This window comes from Petaurus breviceps, unplaced genomic scaffold, assembly GCF_028583685.1.
Source record: "Petaurus breviceps papuanus isolate PSGF00001 unplaced genomic scaffold, PetGlider_PUasm1.0 419, whole genome shotgun sequence".
NCBI classification, from domain to species: Eukaryota; Metazoa; Chordata; class Mammalia; order Diprotodontia; family Petauridae; genus Petaurus; species Petaurus breviceps.
The window spans coordinates 12,873,940-12,894,194 of NW_027186324.1; the positions used below are offsets into that span (position 1 = coordinate 12,873,940).

A 20,255-nucleotide genomic window follows, 5' to 3' on the forward strand; every position below is an offset into this window, starting at 1 on the left:
ATTCCTAGGTCTTTGTCCTCATGTGTAATATGTGAGGATTGGACTTGATGAGGTTCCAACCATCTCTACATCCCTTACACTACCAGTACTGTGTACTATAGGACATAAGAGCACACCTTCAGAAACTACTGCTATTACCCAGAGACCATGGGAGTTTTATCTTAAGGACTATCTTTAGCAACTGCAGGCATCTAGGCTCCATCCAGTACTAAATTCTAAAACATATGCTCAAGGTTTGGTTTTATTAGCATGAGATAGCTGAGGATGTGTATAATAAAATGAATTCTCAGTTAAAAGTCCAAAAGAGGGGCGGTCAGGTGGTGCAGTGAGTAAGAGCACTTGCCTTGGAGTCAGAAGACCCAGGATCGGTTCCAGCCTCAGATACTTAACACCCACACAAAATAACTGGCCATGTTACCTTGAGCAAGTTACTTAACCCCAATTGTTTAAAAAAAAAAAGTCCAAAACAAAACTTTCCAATATTTATTCATTAAAGCATTTATTAAGCACCCTCTGTATAAAGAGAACTCAACTAGCTACTATCAAAGATGGGATGCTGAAAGCGTAACCCCTGCTCTTACAGAGTTTAGAATAGAAATGACTATTAAAAGATCATGCATTTACTGCTGGAAGGGGACCTTAGAGAAAACTAAGACTCAGAGTTTGTGACTTGTCTCCTAAGTGTCAGATAAGGCCTTCAAAGGAAGCAGGTCTTGTTGATTTTGGTGGATCAGCACCTTTTCCATTATGCCAAACAGGAATCTGTTGAAGAAATGAAAACACACACTCATAATCACAAGGGGCAATATTACATACAAACTACATGCCTTAGAGGAGCATAAAACAAAGTGCTATGTGAGAAATGATGAGGCAGGTCATACCTGACTGGGCATCAGGGAGAGAAAAGTTGGCATTTGCCTATATCTTGTATGTTTCCTCCTTCATTCAAATGTGAGCTCCATTAGGAAAGGACTGTGTTTTAAAAATTTCCTCGCTTACCCAGCACTTAGTATGATGCATGACACATAGTGAATGCTTGTTGACTGACTGATCTGGATTGGTTTTTTTTTTGGAGGCAATAGAGGTTAAGTGACTCGCCCAGAGTCACATAGCTAATAAATGCCTGATGCCAGATCTAAATTCAGAGCCTCCTGATTCTAGGGCCAATGCTCTATTGTGCTACCTCGCTGCCCCTGGATGGGTCATTGAGTTCAATGAAGAAAAAAAAAAGATGCCAAGATATATCAGGCAAACAGAACAGGATGAGTATAGATACAGGAGGATGTACAATGTGTTTGGGGACTAAAAAGGTTAGAAAGTCAGATAAGAGTGGAGAGTGAAACTCATCCTCGATCGCAGAAGACCTTGAATGACAAGCCTTAAGAAGTTGGTTAGGATTTTTTGAGCAGAGGAATGACACAAGCAGAAAAAAGCATAAGCAATATTTTTTCAGTAGTACTGTTAAGGAGGAATTGTAGAGAAGAGAGAGACAGGGCAAAGAGCCGTTTGAAGCATATTACAATAGTGTAGACAGTTGGTAATGAGGACCTATATTAAAGTGGTGTCAGTGGGAAGCAGAGGAGATGGCTGCACAAGATGTAGAAGGGGAAGCAGCTAAGTAGGCCAATTTACTGGAATACGAGAAATAAAAGGAAGGAGAGAGACCCCATCCCCAGGTCATACACACGGTGAAGGAGAGTGGAACTTCAGAAGGAAAAGCCAAAGCAAACCGCAGGACCAGCACTCGTACTAGGGAGTGGAAGGATGGGGAGATGACAAACCCAGTTTGGGACATAAGAAGTCTGAACTGCCAGGGAGACATCCAGCCCAACGTGTGTGCTTAGCAGGTGGGAACTGGGATTTGGAACTGAGGAGAAAGGCCCAGACTGAAGATTCAAATTTGAGGGCTATCTGCTTAGGGGCAGTAGCTGAAGCCAGAAGAGCAGATCCATCCATTCATTAGCATCTGTTAAGTACCTACCAGGGGTCACACACTTTGCTTGGTGCTAGGGATTCAAAGACAAGAATGCAATGATATTTCCCTTTAAGGAAATTCCATCTGGATTAGGAGGAATGAATGAGACTGCCAAGGGAAGAAATTCTAGAAAGAGAAGGTGAGAAGGCTAAGGACAGAGCCCTGCAGATGCCTGCATTAAGGAGTCAGGTACAAGACTAAGTGGTAGTGAAGAAGACAGAAGGAGCACTTGGAAAAGTCGGAGAACCGGTAGAGTTGGCTGTTTTTTGTCATTTGTTCTCAAACAGGACCAATGACAACAGCAGGGTGATGTCTTAACTTGCAAGTTAGTTGGATTTAAGTGAGGCAGATCTGTGCAAAGTGCCCAGCCTCACTTTCTCCTCCAGGGTCATGCAAGTCCAGGGGCAAGACCTAAGTCAGGACAACCGGTGATGGCCCCAGATGATGGTCCCAGGTTTCAGGTTTTTGGAGACAACACCTGATCAGTAACTAAAGACTCTAGAACTTGGTAAAGAACTTAAGAATTGGGGCAAAAGATGGCCTAGTTTGCCTTGACAAAAGAATCAGTGTGGGAGGGGAAGACTCCTCCCTCCCCCCAGCAGAGTTTCTTATCTCTGCAGCATATGAAAGACAGCATATCCAGGAACAAGGTATATTCAATAGCTTAAAAAACTTTCCCTGTGTGACTTATCTAGAAAACATAAGCAGCATCAACAAATTAGCTAGAATTGGCATACATCGATTTTTGTTCTTAATCTGTGGAAGCTATTCAACGTAACAGAGGCCACATCCTGGGTAGCGATGAATCATTTTCCTTGGGATACTGAAGACTACTCAGCTTGACACCACTCGGGCCTTTGCCATCATGAGAATGCTGTGAGGGGCACCACTCTCAGGGTAAAGGTTTCCCTGCAAAGACATAACTGTGAGGCGTGTTGGGATGTTTAGAGGACAGTACTTCAGGGAGTGTTCTAACTACTTGGGATTAAGAAATCTTAAACAGAGGCAGCTAAGTGGCATCTGCCCTGGAGTCAGGAGGACCTGAGTTCAAATGTGATCTCAGACACTTACTTGGTACATTTATTAGCTGTGTGACCTTGAGCGAGTCACTTAACCCCAATTGTTTTGCCTTCCCCCCCCAAAAAAAAAATCTTAAACAAAAGGACTACTCTTTCCCTTAAATATGCCCTGCACTCTCCTATGAACTGTACCTTTACTTAGATCTCTTGAAGGGAGCACTTTCTCATTGAATTCGTATTCTTTTTTTTCTTTCTTGAGCTAATCAGGGTTAAGTGACTGGCTGAGGGTCACATAGCTAGTAAATAGATAAGGTCTTATTTGAACTCAGGTCCTCCTGATTCCAGGACCAATCTATTGCTGTATCCACTGTGCCATCTAGCTATTCCTATTCATTCTTTAGAGCTCAGCCTTAGAGGTCACCACTGACTATGTCTCCTCAACTCTAGTCCACCCCCTACGATTCCTCTCAGAAGGAAGACATCGCAGAGTCACATAATCCTTTGTGTTATACCTCTCTGATGTACCTTATATAATACACATTATACATCACATAATATATATGACATATAATACACAGGCTTTTTTAGCAAAGAATCTGACAAATAATATACTCTTGATAAATGTTTGTTGAATTGGTATTTCTCCTAGCACCAAACACTGTGTGAAAATGAACTCATTTGAACCTTGTATTGTTTCCAATGAGAGTAGTTCCATTGTACTTTACTAAGCATATTGAAGATGCTTCAGCCAGAGCAGAGAACGCTAGAGTTAGCATATGGTTCTTTGGACGCATGCTAATAATATCCAAAATTCTGCAACAGAAAACATTTGGTGAAACCAATAGTGGAATAAATGATGTTCTATACCTTGCACTTAGTTTACAGTATCTTCTGCACAGTAAGCTCTAAAGAAATGCTCTATAATTACTACATCTACCTTCCTAACCATCTGTCCATCCATCTGTCCAGCTAACTAGCTAAGGGAAATAGTCCAAGAGGTCTTTTCCTTGGTAATGAGTATAGAGCATCTCTATCTAGAGCAGGAGTTCTTTACCATTGCTGTGTCATGGACTTTTTGGTCATCTGGTGAAGCCTAAAGTCCCCTTCAGAATAATGTCTTATTGCTAGTCATGAGAGAAGAAAATGACAGATTGCAGTAGAGATCAGTGAAAATAAAAATGTCATTGTTTTTCCCATCAAAGTTCATGAATCCTTGAAATCTATCCATGAATTCCTAGGGGTAGGTTCATGGATCCTAAGTTAAGAACCTGTCAGCTAGAACTTCTCCAACATGTTACTTGATATTATAAATGGAACAGAACTCCATTCCCTAATGTTGTGTCTATTTCAAAGGTCAAGACATAGGGATATTTTCAATTCCTGGTTCCTTCCCTAGTAATCCATGTGGGTTGGAAAATTGTATATGTCTTGGACTCAAGAAACATTATAGATAGATAGATGTGTGCATGAATGTGTATATGTTTGTGTATCTGTACATATTGTCACACATATGTATGTATTTATGTATATGTATTTCTATGTCTAGATAGAAACAAATCTTTAAACACACATATATACATACATGCCCCTGTTACTAAGAGAATCAAACAGTTGTAGCTTTCTTGAACTTTTACAATAACTGTTTCAACTGTATTCAAAAAGGGTGGAGACAAAAGACCATCAAACTCTGTCTAATTCTCTGGTTTCCTTCCTATTGCAGCAGAACAAATACCCCACTGAATTAGGAAGTCTTAGTTTGTCAGCATAATTACATATAAGGAGAAGTCTGATACAACATGGTTAGCCCCCAACATTTGCACTTTAAAAGAACTGATCTAAACTTTTAAATATGGCAGAACCCCCAGAGAGTAGGTATACCTGATTTCATAAAATAAACTTTAAAAAAGAATTCTTTCCTTATCATTTGAAATAAGAAATTAGAAAAATGGCACCTGTTCTTTTTAGCTTGGATATAATCTGTCTTCTGCATCATATTATGGGAGTAAATTATTTATGAACTTTTTACTGCCTTCAAGAGACACTTCCTCAGGATGAGGCATTATTTGATATTCTTAGAAACAAGAATCTCCAAGATCACCTGGCTATCCTAAGCACCCTAATGGATCATTTGTAAATAACTTTATGGATTTATACAATATTAGATCTGGAAGGGACTTAAAAGGTTCTCTACTCCAAACCACCCACACCTTGTAAATGAGGAAATAGAGAATCAGAGTTTTTGAATGACTTGTTCAACGACACATTACCAGGGAGTGGCAGAGAGAAGACTCAAATCAAGTTTTTCCTGACTATTGAACTTTCTTATAATACTTATATTCTTATAATAATGAATCAAATAGTTTCTTAAATATTCAGCATTCCACAGGTTAGATCATAGGTTCTTATCTTGGGGTTCAGAAATATGATAAATAGATATAGATTTGTGCATGCATGTGTGTATATTTGTATGTATCTATACACATATGCATGTATTTATGTATATGTGTATCTATGTCCAGATAGAAATATATTTAAACACATACATACATATACATAGATAGATGAATATATTATGGTATAATATGTCATATACTATAATATGTTATATAGTATACCACATTATAGTTCAGGATAACTAATTTCCTTTGTAAGCCTGTGTATTTTATTTTATACACTTAAAAACATTACTTAGAGAAAAGGTCTATAGGCCAAAGGTTCACTTTGCCATGGAAAACAAAGTTTAAGAAACCCTTGGGCTAAATAGATATTAAAGAGTTTAGTGAAAGGGTTCTTTTTGCCCTTTGCTGTTTCCATATTTTTATAAAGATTAATTCTGAGCAGTATGTTAATATCAGCTTTTTGTAGCTTAACTGATGAGTTTGACAGTTTTTTGTCTCCACCCTTTTTGAACACAATTGTAACAGTTATTGTGAAAGTGTGACAATGCTGTGTCTATTTGATTCTCTTAGTAAAAGGGGTCACAACTTTAGGGTGAGCGGCTATGGCCAAGACTAGCCCCAGATGGATGATCATTTTCTTCGAGTTTTGGTAAAAAATAGGTAACTCTCAGACTGATGTTATTTTTCCTGTTGATGATATTATTTTCCATTCAGATTAAGTATGTTTCTTTTCATACTGAATTTCTGAAAAAGATAGTAAAACTTCCAGCTTCCAAATTGATGCAAATAAAGGCCCCACCTTTTCCCCAAATCTTCATTATATAAAACCTGACTGTGGTCTTTGGTGATGGTTATTTTTCAACATATAACTATATATGTGAGGCAAAGTGGATGAAGCACTGGTCCTGGAGGCAGGAGGACCTGAGTTCAAATCCAGCCTCAGAAACTTAACACAAAAACTAGCCGTGTGACCTTGGGCAAGTCACTTAACCCCAATTGTCCTACCTTCTCCCCTCCAAAAAGGAAGAAAAAAAACATACCGTGTGCATAGCAGAACATAAGAGAGGATTTAAAATATGTAACAATAAATTTTCATTTCAAGAAAACCTATGTGATAAATAATACTCATTGTTTTGAGAACTGTCCACCTTTTCTTTGCTTCCTTGTGAGTTTTCTTTTATCCTCTGCTATGTACTTTTTTACTTTGTTCTTTTTTTCCTTCTCTCCAATCCCCTCCCCCAGAAGGCCACAATAAAGTTTAGATGTTTCTCTATAGCTATAAATATATACATATTTACGTTCTATATATTCTATATATAGAATGTTCTATATTTTGAGATATGGCTAAATTTGTATCAAAACATGTTTTAAAAGTTAAATGCCTAGAAAGATCATAAAATCAGGAAAAAGCTGGGAGGGGACCTCAGAAGTCATGCAATCCAACCTTCTCATTTTATACATAAGGAAAGGAAGTGAAGAGATTTGCTCCAGATCCTACAGATACTAGCATTGGAAAAGGGTTACAAGAACATGTTCACAGCACCAAACCCATGGTCTTCTCATAAAGAAATTCAAAGTGAAATAACTCGTGGGAAGACAAAGAGCTTCTAGGGATGCTTTGGCTTTTTCTAAATATCATAAAGAAATGAAAAATATAAAAATTTTCTTTCTATGAAAATAAAAAGGCTTACAAATGAGGATGTGTACAAAACATCAAAGTTGTGGTCCCATCATACTTTGTTCAGACCACACCTGAAATATTATGTGACTTTGTGTGAAGGACTAGAGACCAAGCTTTCCAAGGACCAGCTGAGAGGCAATGAGAGATGCTGGAGAGTCTAATCTGAAGTCCAGTATATGAGCTTGTATACTCCCTTTGCTACTTACTACCTTGGGCAAGTGACTTAATATTTGTCTGCCTCAGTTTCCTATCTGAAACTTGTCATTTTTGTCTTATGTCTCTTTCATCTACTAGTCCTGTGATTCCATGAGCTAGAAAAGTTAAGTTTTTGGAGAAGATATTATTATCACTTTCAGATCTTCTCTTCTCCAAAGTAGGTGCACCTAGATAGCAGAATAGATAGAGTTCCAGACCTGGAGATTGAATCCCGGGCTCAGACACTTAGCACCCACCCAGAAACACCTGGCCGTGTAACCTTGAGCAAGTAACTTAACCCCAATTGCTTAGGGGCGGCCAGGTGGCTCAGCGAATAAGAGCACTGGCTCCAGTGTTGGGATGACCTGGGGATCAAATCTGGGCTCAGATACTCAGCACCACACCCAGAAATAACTGGCCATTTTACTGCAGAAGATAAAGCATATTGGGGTCTTGTCTAAGGGTATTTCATTATGGAATATTACTGGGATAATGAGTGGAGTCACAGGGCAACTGGTTAATATGTCTTTTCTAGAAATAATAGGGTTGACTTAATTACTGTTCCCAGAAACAGAAGCAGAGGCTCATGTTATCACCCATTCCTACCTCTGTATCATCATGTTATCACCCATTCCTACCTCTGCATCTTGTACATGTGTCCCTTTGTTCCTAGTCACAGGCCAACCCCATAATTCAGACCATTATCATTTGTCATCTGGACTAATAATCGATTTCCTTGCTTTTCATCTTTCCTTCTCCCAATCCATTTGCCATTGTGGATGCCAAAAAAATTTCTTAAGACATAGGTCTAATTGTGTCACTTCCCTGCTCAAAAATCTTCAGTGGCTCCATATGACCTCTAGGAAAAACAGAAATTCCTCAACCTGACATTGAAAATTATTGACAACCTGTCTCCAAACTCTCTTTACAGACATTTCATATTATTTTCTTTCATTATTCTATATTCAGGCTATGCTTAATGTTACACACAACATTCTATTTCCAGTTTCTAACTTAGCACAATCTGTTCTTCAAGCCTAGAATATACTACATCTCCTTTCTCCTTCCTTTATCACCTCAGATGTCATCTCTTATTGCAAGGATTTTCCTAATTTCCCCCCACTCACGGCTCCACACATACAGCTTCTCTTCTCTCCATCCCTGTCATGTTTCTTTCTCTCTTAAAAGTGATTGGCATTTTTTTACATGTGTATATGTCACCTCTTCCCAGTAGAATGTGAACTCCCTGAAGGCAAGGACTGATTCTTCTCTTTGCATTCTCACTATCTAGTAGAGTGTTTTGCCTAATAAATCTTTGTGAAGTAAGTCTTCAATAGTTAGAATTTTAGGGTTCAAGTCTTCTCTTTCACTGACTCTCACTTGATTTTACCTGGTGGTCTAAAATCTACAAAGCAATTATTCTAATGTATTTTCCCATAAAACTGATTAGTTTATGCTCATTCCAGAAAGTGTCAATATAAGAAGATTTAGAAGTACAGGTCAAGATAATTGAGATAAAGAAAAAATAAATCATTTCACATAAAGATTGGAGATCTAAAGCAAAATTTACTCTTACTAGAAATAATGATCTAGCATTTGGGCTTCTAATAGTTGGGACCAAGTTTAACTCCTGGAGGGAAGGTCTTTGGCAGCAAGGTGATGCAGTGGATAGAGAACTAGATTTGGAGCCAAGAAAACGAGTTCAAATTCTGCTCAGACATTTACTAGCTGTATGACCCTGGATGAGTCCCTTAACTTCTCCCAGCCTCAGCTTTCTCATTTATGAAATAAAAGGGTTGGATTCCATGACTTCTAAACTGCCTTCCAATTGTAAATCTATGATTCTATGAAATAGGAAATCTGTGATTGGAGCAAATCCTCAGGACTCACACACACACACACACACACACACACACACACACACACAAAGGTGTAACTACAGTTCTTACTCTGTCCATGTCAACACTAAAATAGTAATCATTTTCTGGTTAGAGCTAGTCATACCTCCACCATCCTTTAATGTGGGTGATTTCCTCTGAGTGAGCATGAACGAGATATAGAGGAGGTTTGACTGATTTGTAAAATCTTGTTGTACAAAAGTAACAATAGAGGCATCTCCCACCTATTAGGTATACTTTGGTGCACAAGATGAAGAGTCTCACAGACTATGCAAATAATTAGAAGTTGCTATTAAAGATCAGCTTTTTATTCCTACCAAGATCAAAGATTTTAATGTTAGTAGGTTGTTTGAGGAATGTTCATCAAGAATGAGGACAGCTGCACTTTCTTCTTGTGTCCCAAGTGCGTAGCACAGCGCTTGGCATGCAGTAGGTGCTTAATAAATGGGTGATGGATTGGCACATATTTTCAAGGAAATGAGCCCCAAGTTGCTGCTATTTCTCTAATTTCTTCTTATTCTTCTCTTCCTCTATTTCCTTTTGTGGCTATCACAGTTAGGTAATAAGCTTGTTTATTTTAGATTTGATGTGGTCAAATTCTACTGCAATTTGCCAAAGCAAGACCAACAGGAATAAGACATGAGAAATTATACCGTGTTCCTGGAGCCAGTAAAAGAAGCCACAAAGTAATTACTTGAATGTATTTTTCCATAAGACTAGAGTTAGCCCATGCTCCTTCCAGAAAGTGTCAATATAGGAAGATTTAGAAACATAGGGTTTTCAAGTTAAGATACTTGAGATAAAGAAAGAAATGCTGTATTACATAAAAATTGGCCATTTAAAGCAAAACTTACTCATAAGAAGAATCATCTAGAGCTGGTAACCTCAGAGTCCATATAATCCAACTGCTTCATTTCACAGATGAGGAAACCTAAGCCTAGAAAGGTCATGAGACTTGCCCATGGTTACATAGGTAGTTATTTTCAGAGGCAAGATTTGAACCCAGGTCCACCGACTCCATATGCTGTGTTGTTTTTTCCCCCTGTATCATGTGGCTTCCTCTCAGAAGCAGAAACGAAAAGCGTTAAGTACTTAGCATCACTCTTTTATTTTTTAATTCTTACTGCAGTTGACGAATGCTGCTTCTCCATGGGGTAGAAAGCAGAGAACCTTCCAGTAATTTCCTATTTTAATCAAATATTCTCACTAACAAGGTGCTGAGTTCAGTTGTTTCAAGCTATTGAAGGAGTATAAGTCCTGATAACTCCCTCTAAATCTGGGTGTCCTAGGGAAAAGGACTGCTCACCTCATTCCGGTTATGATTCTCAATTCCCCCCATAGAAGTGACAAATATAATGCTTTCTGAAATCTACTTTTACACCAGTAGTATAAAAACCAGAGAGTGGCTTATTTTGTGCATATTCATTGAGACTGTAGCTACTCTGCATGTATACACATTCCCTAGTAAAGTAACCTATGCTGGCATAACTTAAGGTCTAGAGTAGGCTTAATGTTTAGTAGAAATTTACATTCAGAACAGTATGTAAAGGGCACATACCAATCTACCTGTATATCATTACAATTCCTATTATAAAGTATAATATGATAACTATTGTTATTACAATTATGTATGTCCTACTATTTAATAATTGTAACGTTAGAATTTAGTTCAACTATGTCCTTATGGAGCTAAGTGCTCCTAGATATTACGGGAATATTGTTTATTGGAAGTATCAGGGCTAATCTGAGTGGAGAGTAACTCAACCAAAGAGGCTAAAGCAAAGTATGACAAGGCAAAGTTTGAGAATCCAAAACTCCAACACTGAGATTCAAGATTTGTTGTCTAAAAAAGGCACCTTAAAGATAAGGCATATTTTCTAAAAGTCTGTGATATTGTTATTTAAAATCCCAGTTCTTATACCAGTTGCCAAAGCTCAGATTTCAGCTAAAAAGATATTATCTTTTTTAAAATTTTGAACTATTTATGTGAATACACCAGGGCAGAGCTGCAAGATAGGGACATCAGCTTCATTAGAAATGCAGGTTGCTGTTCCCATCCTCCCTCAGAGATAACACAAAATCTATATTTTTGTGACAAACATAAAACCACAGGCTGAGTTTCATTCTCCCCTTTATTTGCTCTCTTTTTGAATAGTTTTGGTTTTGCCACCAAAGAAGAGTAATAGAGAGGGCATCGCCCACTAAATCACTGTCTGGATGAGGGGCTTAGGATAGTTATTCAATATATGGAAAACTCATTTACTTTATTTAGGGCAGAATCATTATTTTTATCACTTATGGTGGAGGTAGTAATAACACTCATGTGATGCCTTGATAACAATAGCCAGCATTTATATAATGTTTTCAGGACTGAGAAGTGCTTTACAATATTATTTCATCTGATGCTCACAACAACCCAGAGAGGTAGGTGCTATACCACATGTTACAGATGACCAAACTGAGGCAGAGAGGTGAAGTGACTTTCCCAGAGTCACACAGTTATCTAGTGTCTGGGGTCAGACTTGAACTTGGGTTTTTCTGACTACAACTCCACTGCTCTATTCACAATTTACAAAGCACTTCCCACACATCAATTTTGTCAGATAGATGAAAGCCCACTTCAAAATATGTATTTTGGGGATTAGACCACTGAATTCCAGAACAAATGAAAGCACTTTCACTGTGGAAGAGATTTAGCAAGAATTACTGACTACTTCTAGGGAACGTGTTTATGTTCGTCAACTTGACAACTTACACACCATTTCGAAATTATGTGAGCTCAAGTCTTTGGACCTGGGGAGGCAGCAAAATATATTCAAGGAACAGGACTTGGAGTTAGAAAGACCTGGATTCATATCCTGCTTCTATCACTTAGAGACTGTGTGGCCTTGGATAAAACATTTAACTTCTCTGTCCTTCAATTTCTTCATCTGTGAAATTAAAGCCTTGGGTCTGATGGCCCCTAAAGTCCCTTCCAGTGCTAAGTCTATGACCCTATGATATCTTCAAATTCTGAGTTCTTTCCATGACGCCATGCTTATTTTTCTTCATGCTTTTCACTCACAACTCTCCAGATCCTATTTCCATAACTTTTCCCTGGCTTTCTCCCATGACAGAAATGATCTTCCTCTTCACCTCTGCTTCATAGAATTTCTGGGTTACTATAACATCCAGTCCAAATACTATCCTCCGTAGGAGGTGTGTCCCTGTCCCCTCAGGTGCTAGAATGTACAGTTATCCTTTCCACATCGTGGGGGTTAGAGGTGGATTTCCAGGATTCTGGAAAATCTACGTGGAAATTTTTAGCCCTTCCTTTTACCAGAGTAGAAATTTGAATTATTATGGTATTAAAAGAAAAATATGTTGATAGTATGTAATACTATACACATATTTGTATACATTTATGAGTTTCTAAACTTGTTCTGTGTCATCTGTGGCTTCTGCAAAAGTCCTCAAAAATGGCCATTTAATTTCTTATGCTGACCTGCAATGCATCAAAATCACACTTCCATCACCTGATCGCAATGGGGAAGGGATAGCTGGAAAGTCCTTGAGTATGAGGATTATTTCTGCCTTCCTTTGGATCTCGGCTCACAGGCACAGAGTCTGACTCACAGTGAGGGCTTAATAAATGCTTGTTGACTGACTTAGACAGTGACATGGGGATGGGGAGAGGAGGAGGAAGAGCTCATCACTGAAACTTCTAAATTAACAAGAGAGAAAAATACCCTGAAATAGCACGAATGTGACATCTTTAGTTGTACCTGACACGCTTGTTTTAAGGAACATGTTTATTTTATATGATACAGCTAGAATAAAATCTATCACAGTAACCAGTTGTTCTACTTGAACACTTTTTATATTAGCCACAGGTAACCAGTTTTTCAGGTTTAATCAGAATGTTTCTATGTCTTAGAAATTTGAAATATCATTATACTTCTAGGCTCAGATAATAGCAAGAATTTGGTAAGAATTATGGGAGTTGTCAAATAAAAGAATCAGAATTACAGGATTGTCATCATTTTTAAATGACTAATTCTAGTGAATGAATTACTATCCATTAGAGTCAGAGGCCCAATAAAAACCAAAAATTTAAAACAAAACAGAAAACAAAAATCAGATATATAGGTAGAATTTGCTAGATGAATTGACACATTTTAAGAACCTTGACCTTATTAATTAGGTTGTCACCAATATGAATTTAAATTTAGTGTTTAAAACAAATTAATAAGTTTATGATATTTTAAAATATTTCATCAGAACCATCTCTAATCATTTTAAAACTTTCACAAAATGCATCCTGAAATCAACTTTTTAAAGACAAGTTTTGTTGAAAGGGTAAGGGCTAAGAAGGCTGAGACACAAGGTTCCATCAGGTAATAGCCCTGACATATCTTGAGTCCTATTTTAGGGTGTCCAGCAATGTGTGTGGAGAAGGGCAGGACCAGGGCCACAGCAGCCTACCTACAGTGCTTCTGAGGGTGAAAACGGGTGAAGTCATTTGATATTTTCCTGTCTTAACTAATTCTTGCTAACAAGGTACTTAGTTCAGCTGTTTCTAAGCTGTTTGTATAAGTACTGACAGTTTCTTAAAAATTTTGATTCCTTGGGGTAAAGGACTGATCACCCCACTTAAGTTATAACTGAATTTCAAGAGTGACAAGCATAATATTTTCTGAGATCTAGACTTGCAACTATAGCATAAAGGAAGACAGCAATTTATTTATTGCATATTCATTGGAATTTTAAGTTCTTTGGATGCATTTTCACTTATCCTGGAAAAATAGCCTACACTGTTATTATTTAGTATCTGAATATACCTGATTAATAAAAAGGCACATTGCCATTCATTAAGGTACCAAAAGGTGGGAGAACCCAATCTAACCCCTTGATTGGTAAAGGGAAAAAGGTACATTCACTTGACAATAGTAATAAAGGTTCTAGCAATAAGATTCCTTTCTTCTGATTCCTTCCTGTTGGTTCTTCTTAGAAAAGTCTATCCTTTTGCCAGTGGACAGCAACTATAAAAGTCTAGTCATATCAGCAAGGTTTGAATTCATTGTGATGAAGTCAGGGCCACATTATCACTTTGTGGTTTTTGTGAGTAAAAGCTACTGGGATTTTTTTTTTTCTCTCTGGCATGTACATTATGCTAGTCATTGCTAGCTTACGATATTGTCACAGAGGAGGATGGTTTGGGTAGTCAAAATGAATCAGAGGAAGATTTCTTTCATCCAACTCACTTTCATATTGAAATTTCTGTTATCAATTTAGAAATTAACTTGTGACCCTCTAGGCACGTTTTATATTCAGTCACGAACATAGCTTCCTGTGCAGTGGGGAGAGCTACCTCTGTTCATCTCAGAGCAAAATATAACTCTTTGCAGTTGAAAAAAATGGAGAAATTTGGGAAAAAATAAAGCAGGTTAGTTTTCATCTGAAAATTGCTCTTATGGTGTGTGGGGAGTTGTGTGTGTAAGGTGTGGGTGTGGGTGTAGGGGAAACATTTGCTTATTAGAAATTTTATAAATTTTAAAATGCAAAAGTATGGCTTGTAAGCTTGTAAGCTCTCATTTATTGCCAAAAGGTGGGTGATTGAGGGAAAAAGGACCTGGGAATATATGTGAAAGTCCTTTATGCAGCTGATAATCATTTTATGTAACTACAGATTTAAAAATAGTATTCAATCTGTGGCAATTTCTGAATGATTGTTTTGCAAATTATTCTAAATAAGAAATTATAGGAATTCTATGTTAGAGTTGGAAAAGATCTTGGATATCGTCTAGTGGTTCTTAACCTAGGATTTATGAATTTTTTTATAAAGTGTTTTGAAAACTGTGTTTCAAATCCGGGCTCAGACACTTAGCACCCACCCAGAAACACCTGGCCCTGTAACCTTGAGCAAGTTACTTAACCCCAATTGCTTAAAAAAACAAAACAAAACAACAACAAAAAAAACTGTGTTTCAACATAATTGGCTTCCTTTGTTTTCTTACATACATTATTTTATGGAATTAAAAACTTTTTTCTGAGAAGTTCGTTGACTTGACCCAATTCCCAAGGTGGTCAACAACACAAAAAATGTAAGAACCTTTGACTTAGTCTAATATTTCTCAATTTTCTAATAAACTTGAATGTCCAAAAATATATAAATGAGGGGGGAAACTAAAAGAAAAGCTTGTTTTTTCCTATCTAAAATATTAAAAATAAAATAATGAATAAAAATATCTTATGAGCATGACTGCTTTTCAGTAAGAAAATAGCTTGATTTTCTCTATTTTGCTCCCAAATGTTTCCATTTTATTTTTCTCCAAGAGTATTTCATGTAGCTAGACTTTCTTCTTCATTTCACTTGATGAGCATTTACAGGTTTTGTCAATAGAATAAAAAGTTTCAGTGTTCTGTGGCCAAATTAGATTGGAACATTTTTAAATGGTTTCAATTTATAGAGGTGGAAACTCCACAGAAGACTGTATCAAGTCAGAAAGATTAAGTAACTTAACCAAGGTCATAAAGCATAGTTTTGTTTTGTTTTTTTGGCAGATAGACCTAGAATCCAGACGATTGTATTTTTTTCTATTCAGGAAGGCTAATGGCAAACGACAATTTATGGTGCTTATATTTAGATGGATTATATGTGACCCTAGGCAAGACTCTTAACAACTGTTTACCTCTATTTTGAATGTCCCAGTAAATGGAAAAACTACTGGCCCGACTCCTTTTCCTGATGCTGGTGCTTCTCATTTTCAATCTATAGTTTTTCAAACTTGGATGAAGCTTATGTATGAAATCTGGAATTGAATGATGTATAGAATAACTTGAAGATTTAAAAAATTTTACAAGTAGGTTACGCATAGCGAGTTATCAAAGGAAATGTTCACTTCCTAGTATAAAACTGCTACAATAAAAGCAAATTCTCTAACACAAAGCAACAAAAACTACTCTCTACAAGGGGCTTTCCATCTATGAAATGGGTTTCTGTCCTTCCCAATGTCACTGGATTGTGACCTACTCATTAAAATAAAGGACTTGACTTCTCTTTTCAGATATGTTTTCATCTCTGTATTCGATGTTAGGAGGTCTGGTTATTTTTAAATCAACCGTCATTTCTCCCAGAACATTGGATGTGTTGTAGATTATTAGATAAACGTTTTCCCTCTATAGCCACTGGACAGCTAGGGCAATGCAGTGAATGGAGCACAGGACCTAGAGTCAAGGAGACTCAAGTTCAGACCTAGCCTCAGACACTAGCTGTATCACCTTCAATAAGTCACTTATGGCAAGTGACTCCCAATATCTTTGCCAAGAAAACCTCAAGTGGGGTCACATAGAGTCAGACATGACTGAACAACAACAACAAAAATATAAAAGTTCCTTCTATAGCCATTATACTATGTTAATTAATTTATTAGAATTTTTCAGTAAAGGCATCTTATGGCATAGAAAGAGTGGCTTTAAAAAAAGATCTGGGCTCTGAATGATTCTTCTATGGAATTAAAGACACTTCATTAAAGGCAAATTATAAAATTCCTTTATGAAACTATTGCAAATGAGAGAGTACAACATAGATTTGAAAATCAAATTAAAAATCAGTAACTTGAAACACCATTATGAAAATATACATCTGCTAATATCTCTGATCAGGGAGACAAAAGTCTTACTAAAGACAAAGGCCCTACCCTATATATTAAAGATCAGTAACATTTTAAAAAGTCATTTTTCTCTCTGTAGGATAGCATAGAACATCTTCTACAAATAGACTATATCTTAAACTATATCTTAAAAATATATATGGTGAATAGTGCCATAGAAAAGTGTGATCCTGAGATTTTAGTTTAAACACAAGTCATTCATTCCATTAGGCTGAACCAGAAATCTAAGTGCCACCAATTATTACATTGTTAGTCATATTTTACATTGCCCATCTATGTTATTAAAGCCATATAATTACTGAAAGTTAAAACATTCATTTGTGGAGTTACTGCTAATGAGACAGCATGACGCATATAATAAAACACCATTAAAAAGCATTTACTTAAAGTATCATCACGAAAATACCCTTCTATCAGTCTCTCTGATCATTAGCCAGATCTCTTTCTAAGGATGGAACTTGACCTGTGTTTTCTTTCTTGACCCAAATACTATAAATCTATAAAGACTCTAGCAGATTAAAAAAGCATAGCAAGTTCAAGACACTTCCTAGGATAGGGAGGGGCTGTCAGCAGTTATGAAGGTTAAAAAAAGATTTTACAATATTATTCATCTTCACCACCACCCCTCCCCTTTCAGTTCAACCTAATTCCATCCTCCCTGGGGCTCCCTAACATTCTAGGAATGTAGAGAAAGAACTAAGGGCAAAAGATGACTTAGAAGCCAATGGGATTGGAGTGAGAACTTTGATTTGGATCTCAGCAAAAATCAAATACAGGTACCATATAAAGCTCACCCCAGACATTGTGACCATATTTGTTAGTGGCTGAAATATGTTCATTTTCTCAAAGGGTATTTCCCACAGAAGCACAATATCCAGAGAGGTGAGATAGTTCCAAGTAGAGAAAAATAGGCTGAAAGCATATCACAAAACACTTTGGAAGGATCATATCAGCTGGAACCCATTGTCCAGGAGTCCTCTTAAGTTATGCATTTGATCAGCAAAGGTCAGCAAGAAGACAGGCCACTTGAATAAATAACAATTGATTCAGTCCCATCCACAGCCTTTCTCTCCCTTATGTAGTAGCGTCCCTTAATTCAAACCGTTATATTCCTTCATCCTTAAACTTGTGAAATACACCCGAATTTTCTCCTCAACACTTATCTTCTCTATTCTTTTTCCTGATAAAAACCATCTGAACGGCCCTTTCCCCGCCCCCTAAGAAAAAACAAAACTCTTCCTGAAACTATTTCACTCTCTTACTTTTACAGAGACACAGAACGTCTTCTCCTTCTAGAAAAATCCTCTCCATGAATGAAGTTGGCGAAGATCTTACTAAGGTGACTGTCCGAGGTTTCAGTGCTGCTCCCAATGCTGGAATTCTTCAGACAAGGACAGAGACAGCAGATAATAGCTCGCCGTATATAGCCATCGAAGAAATAATAAATGAAAGGGTTAATGCAACTGTTAGAGAATGCCAAAGGACCACAGACCTCCATGCCCACTTGGAGGATGGCTGAAGAAAAGAAGGGCTCTTCTTGTAGCCCAGAGATGATGGACAAAACCTTAAAAACGTTAAAAGGCAGCCAGGAGCTGACAAAGGCTGCCACTACAATGAAGATAATTTTTATGGACTTTTGGAGCTTTTTGTTGTGTTTTCCTGACTGCTGGTAGTACGCACACAATTTCCTGGCAATAGAACAGTAGCAGGTCAAGATGCTCAGCAAAGGGACAAAAAAAGTGAAAATTAAGGATACCAGGCCCCAAGCACGTTTAGAGAGATCGGCCGGCTCTTCTGTGCAATAAGGTTTGCCCTCGATCACTGTGAGGTTCCTGGACAAAAGAGTGGGCAACCCCAGGAGGCAGGAGACGAACCAGACACCAACACAGACGCCGTAAGTGCAGTCTTTCCTCCTGAATTTCCTGGATGCTGAAGGGCACATGATAGCCAGGTAGCGCTCAGCACTCATGCAAGTCAAGAAGAAGACACTACTGTGCATGTTGACTGAGATGATGTAAGAGCTTCCCTTGCACAGAAATGAGCCAGTTCTCCACAGGCCTAAGGATGCCTCCTTGTCCACCCAGAGTGGCAGCGTCACAAGGAAAATAAAGTCAGAGACAGCCAGGTTGATGATAAATATGTCAATCAGTCTTTGGCTTCCCCTTTTAAGATGTAAGGCTCCAATTAGGATCAGGTTCCCCACAACACCGATCAGGAACACAGCAGTGTAGAAGATGGGAAGGAAGACAGATGTGTACAGGATGTGCGAGTGGTCATCCTCAAAGTCAGGACCTTGGCTAGCAGCATAGTTATCCAAATAGCTCAGCGGAGTCGTCTCATCCATCTCCAAAATTCAGGTACTGAAATGCCACAAATCTTCTCACACCTTTCAGATGTTTTGTGAGGATTTCTCAAATCTTGAGACAGGTTGTTTCATATGGTGGCCCCTTCTTTTGCCACCACTTTAAAGCTGCTGAGCAGAGCATAAAAACACATTTGTAAGTCCAGCCTCTACCAACAAGAAAAAAAAAAAAAGGCCTGCGTAGTCTGGTTCTCATTGGTTGTGGTTGTGGTTATTCTCATTTGCATTTGACCATAAAGCAAAGGAGATTTCTTTTTTTGGTCTTTCTTCAAAACTTTGAATCTGTTTTTTAAATACTGTTTGGCCACAACTAAAAGCAAACAAGTTCATCTTTTTACAATACCTTGCCTTCCTTTAAGTTGGATGTTTTTCTTTCCTGAGACCAAGAAATCTTCTATATTGTTTCATTAGGGGTTTGAAGGGTGTTGTTTTATTTTTTAGAGTTACGGAGTAGGTGATAGTGGTGAAGAAACCCCATGTTCACAAGATTGCCCCCCCCAAAAAATGAGGAAACTATAGCTGGGAATGATAAGAGGTAATGGTTGTTTCAATTTCGAGCTTTGAGAGACTGAGTAAATGGCTCCAGGTTCATTCCCCTTTTCTCTAGGTCTTTTGTTTTTACTAATTGAATCCTTATTCCACTCCCCATAAAATTTTTCCAAACCTTTTCTTTTCTTCTCAAGTCTCTCATAAATTCTCATTCTCCTTCCTCCTCAGTGAAGAACTTTCCTTTCATTTCCTGAAAAAAAAATTAGACTATTCACCACAAATTCCCTCTTTTCTTCTCTTCAACTCAAAAACCTGACATGACTTCTGCTTTTCTCTATCTTTATCCTAGTCCTTGGCAATGTCCAAAGCCAACCCCTCCACAAATTCCCTCGATCCCATTGTCGCCCATCTTCTCCAGAAAATTGTTCCATCTCTCTAAACTTTCGCCTCTCCTGATCAATGGATTCCTTCTCTTTTTAATTTTGTATTTATTTTTGTGGACTTAAGAAAGGAAACGAGCATTTCCATAACATAATAGAATAGGAGGAAAAAGATGATTATACATGGAACTACAAATCTATTTTG

At 37.7% G+C, this 20,255-nt stretch overlaps 1 protein-coding gene across 3 annotated transcripts in view; it reads right to left on the reverse strand.

The window, feature by feature from the left end:
* Positions 1–275: 275 nt before the first annotated feature.
* Positions 276–20,255, reverse strand: part of GPR15 (G protein-coupled receptor 15) — a 40,034-nt gene continuing 20,054 nt past the window's right edge. The window contains exons 2-4 of one of the 3 annotated variants that reach the window (XM_069100728.1): positions 19,846–19,920; positions 18,082–19,289; positions 276–762 (exon numbers count right to left, since the gene is read on the reverse strand). In XM_069100728.1, coding sequence (XP_068956829.1) covers positions 18,084–19,163 — 1,080 coding nt within the window. In that variant the 5' untranslated portion in view covers positions 19,164–19,289; positions 19,846–19,920 and the 3' untranslated portion in view covers positions 276–762; positions 18,082–18,083. Of the gene's footprint in view, positions 763–16,561; positions 19,921–20,255 lie in introns of those variants that run through there. The other 2 variants (XM_069100727.1, XM_069100726.1) reach the window with 2 other exon arrangements.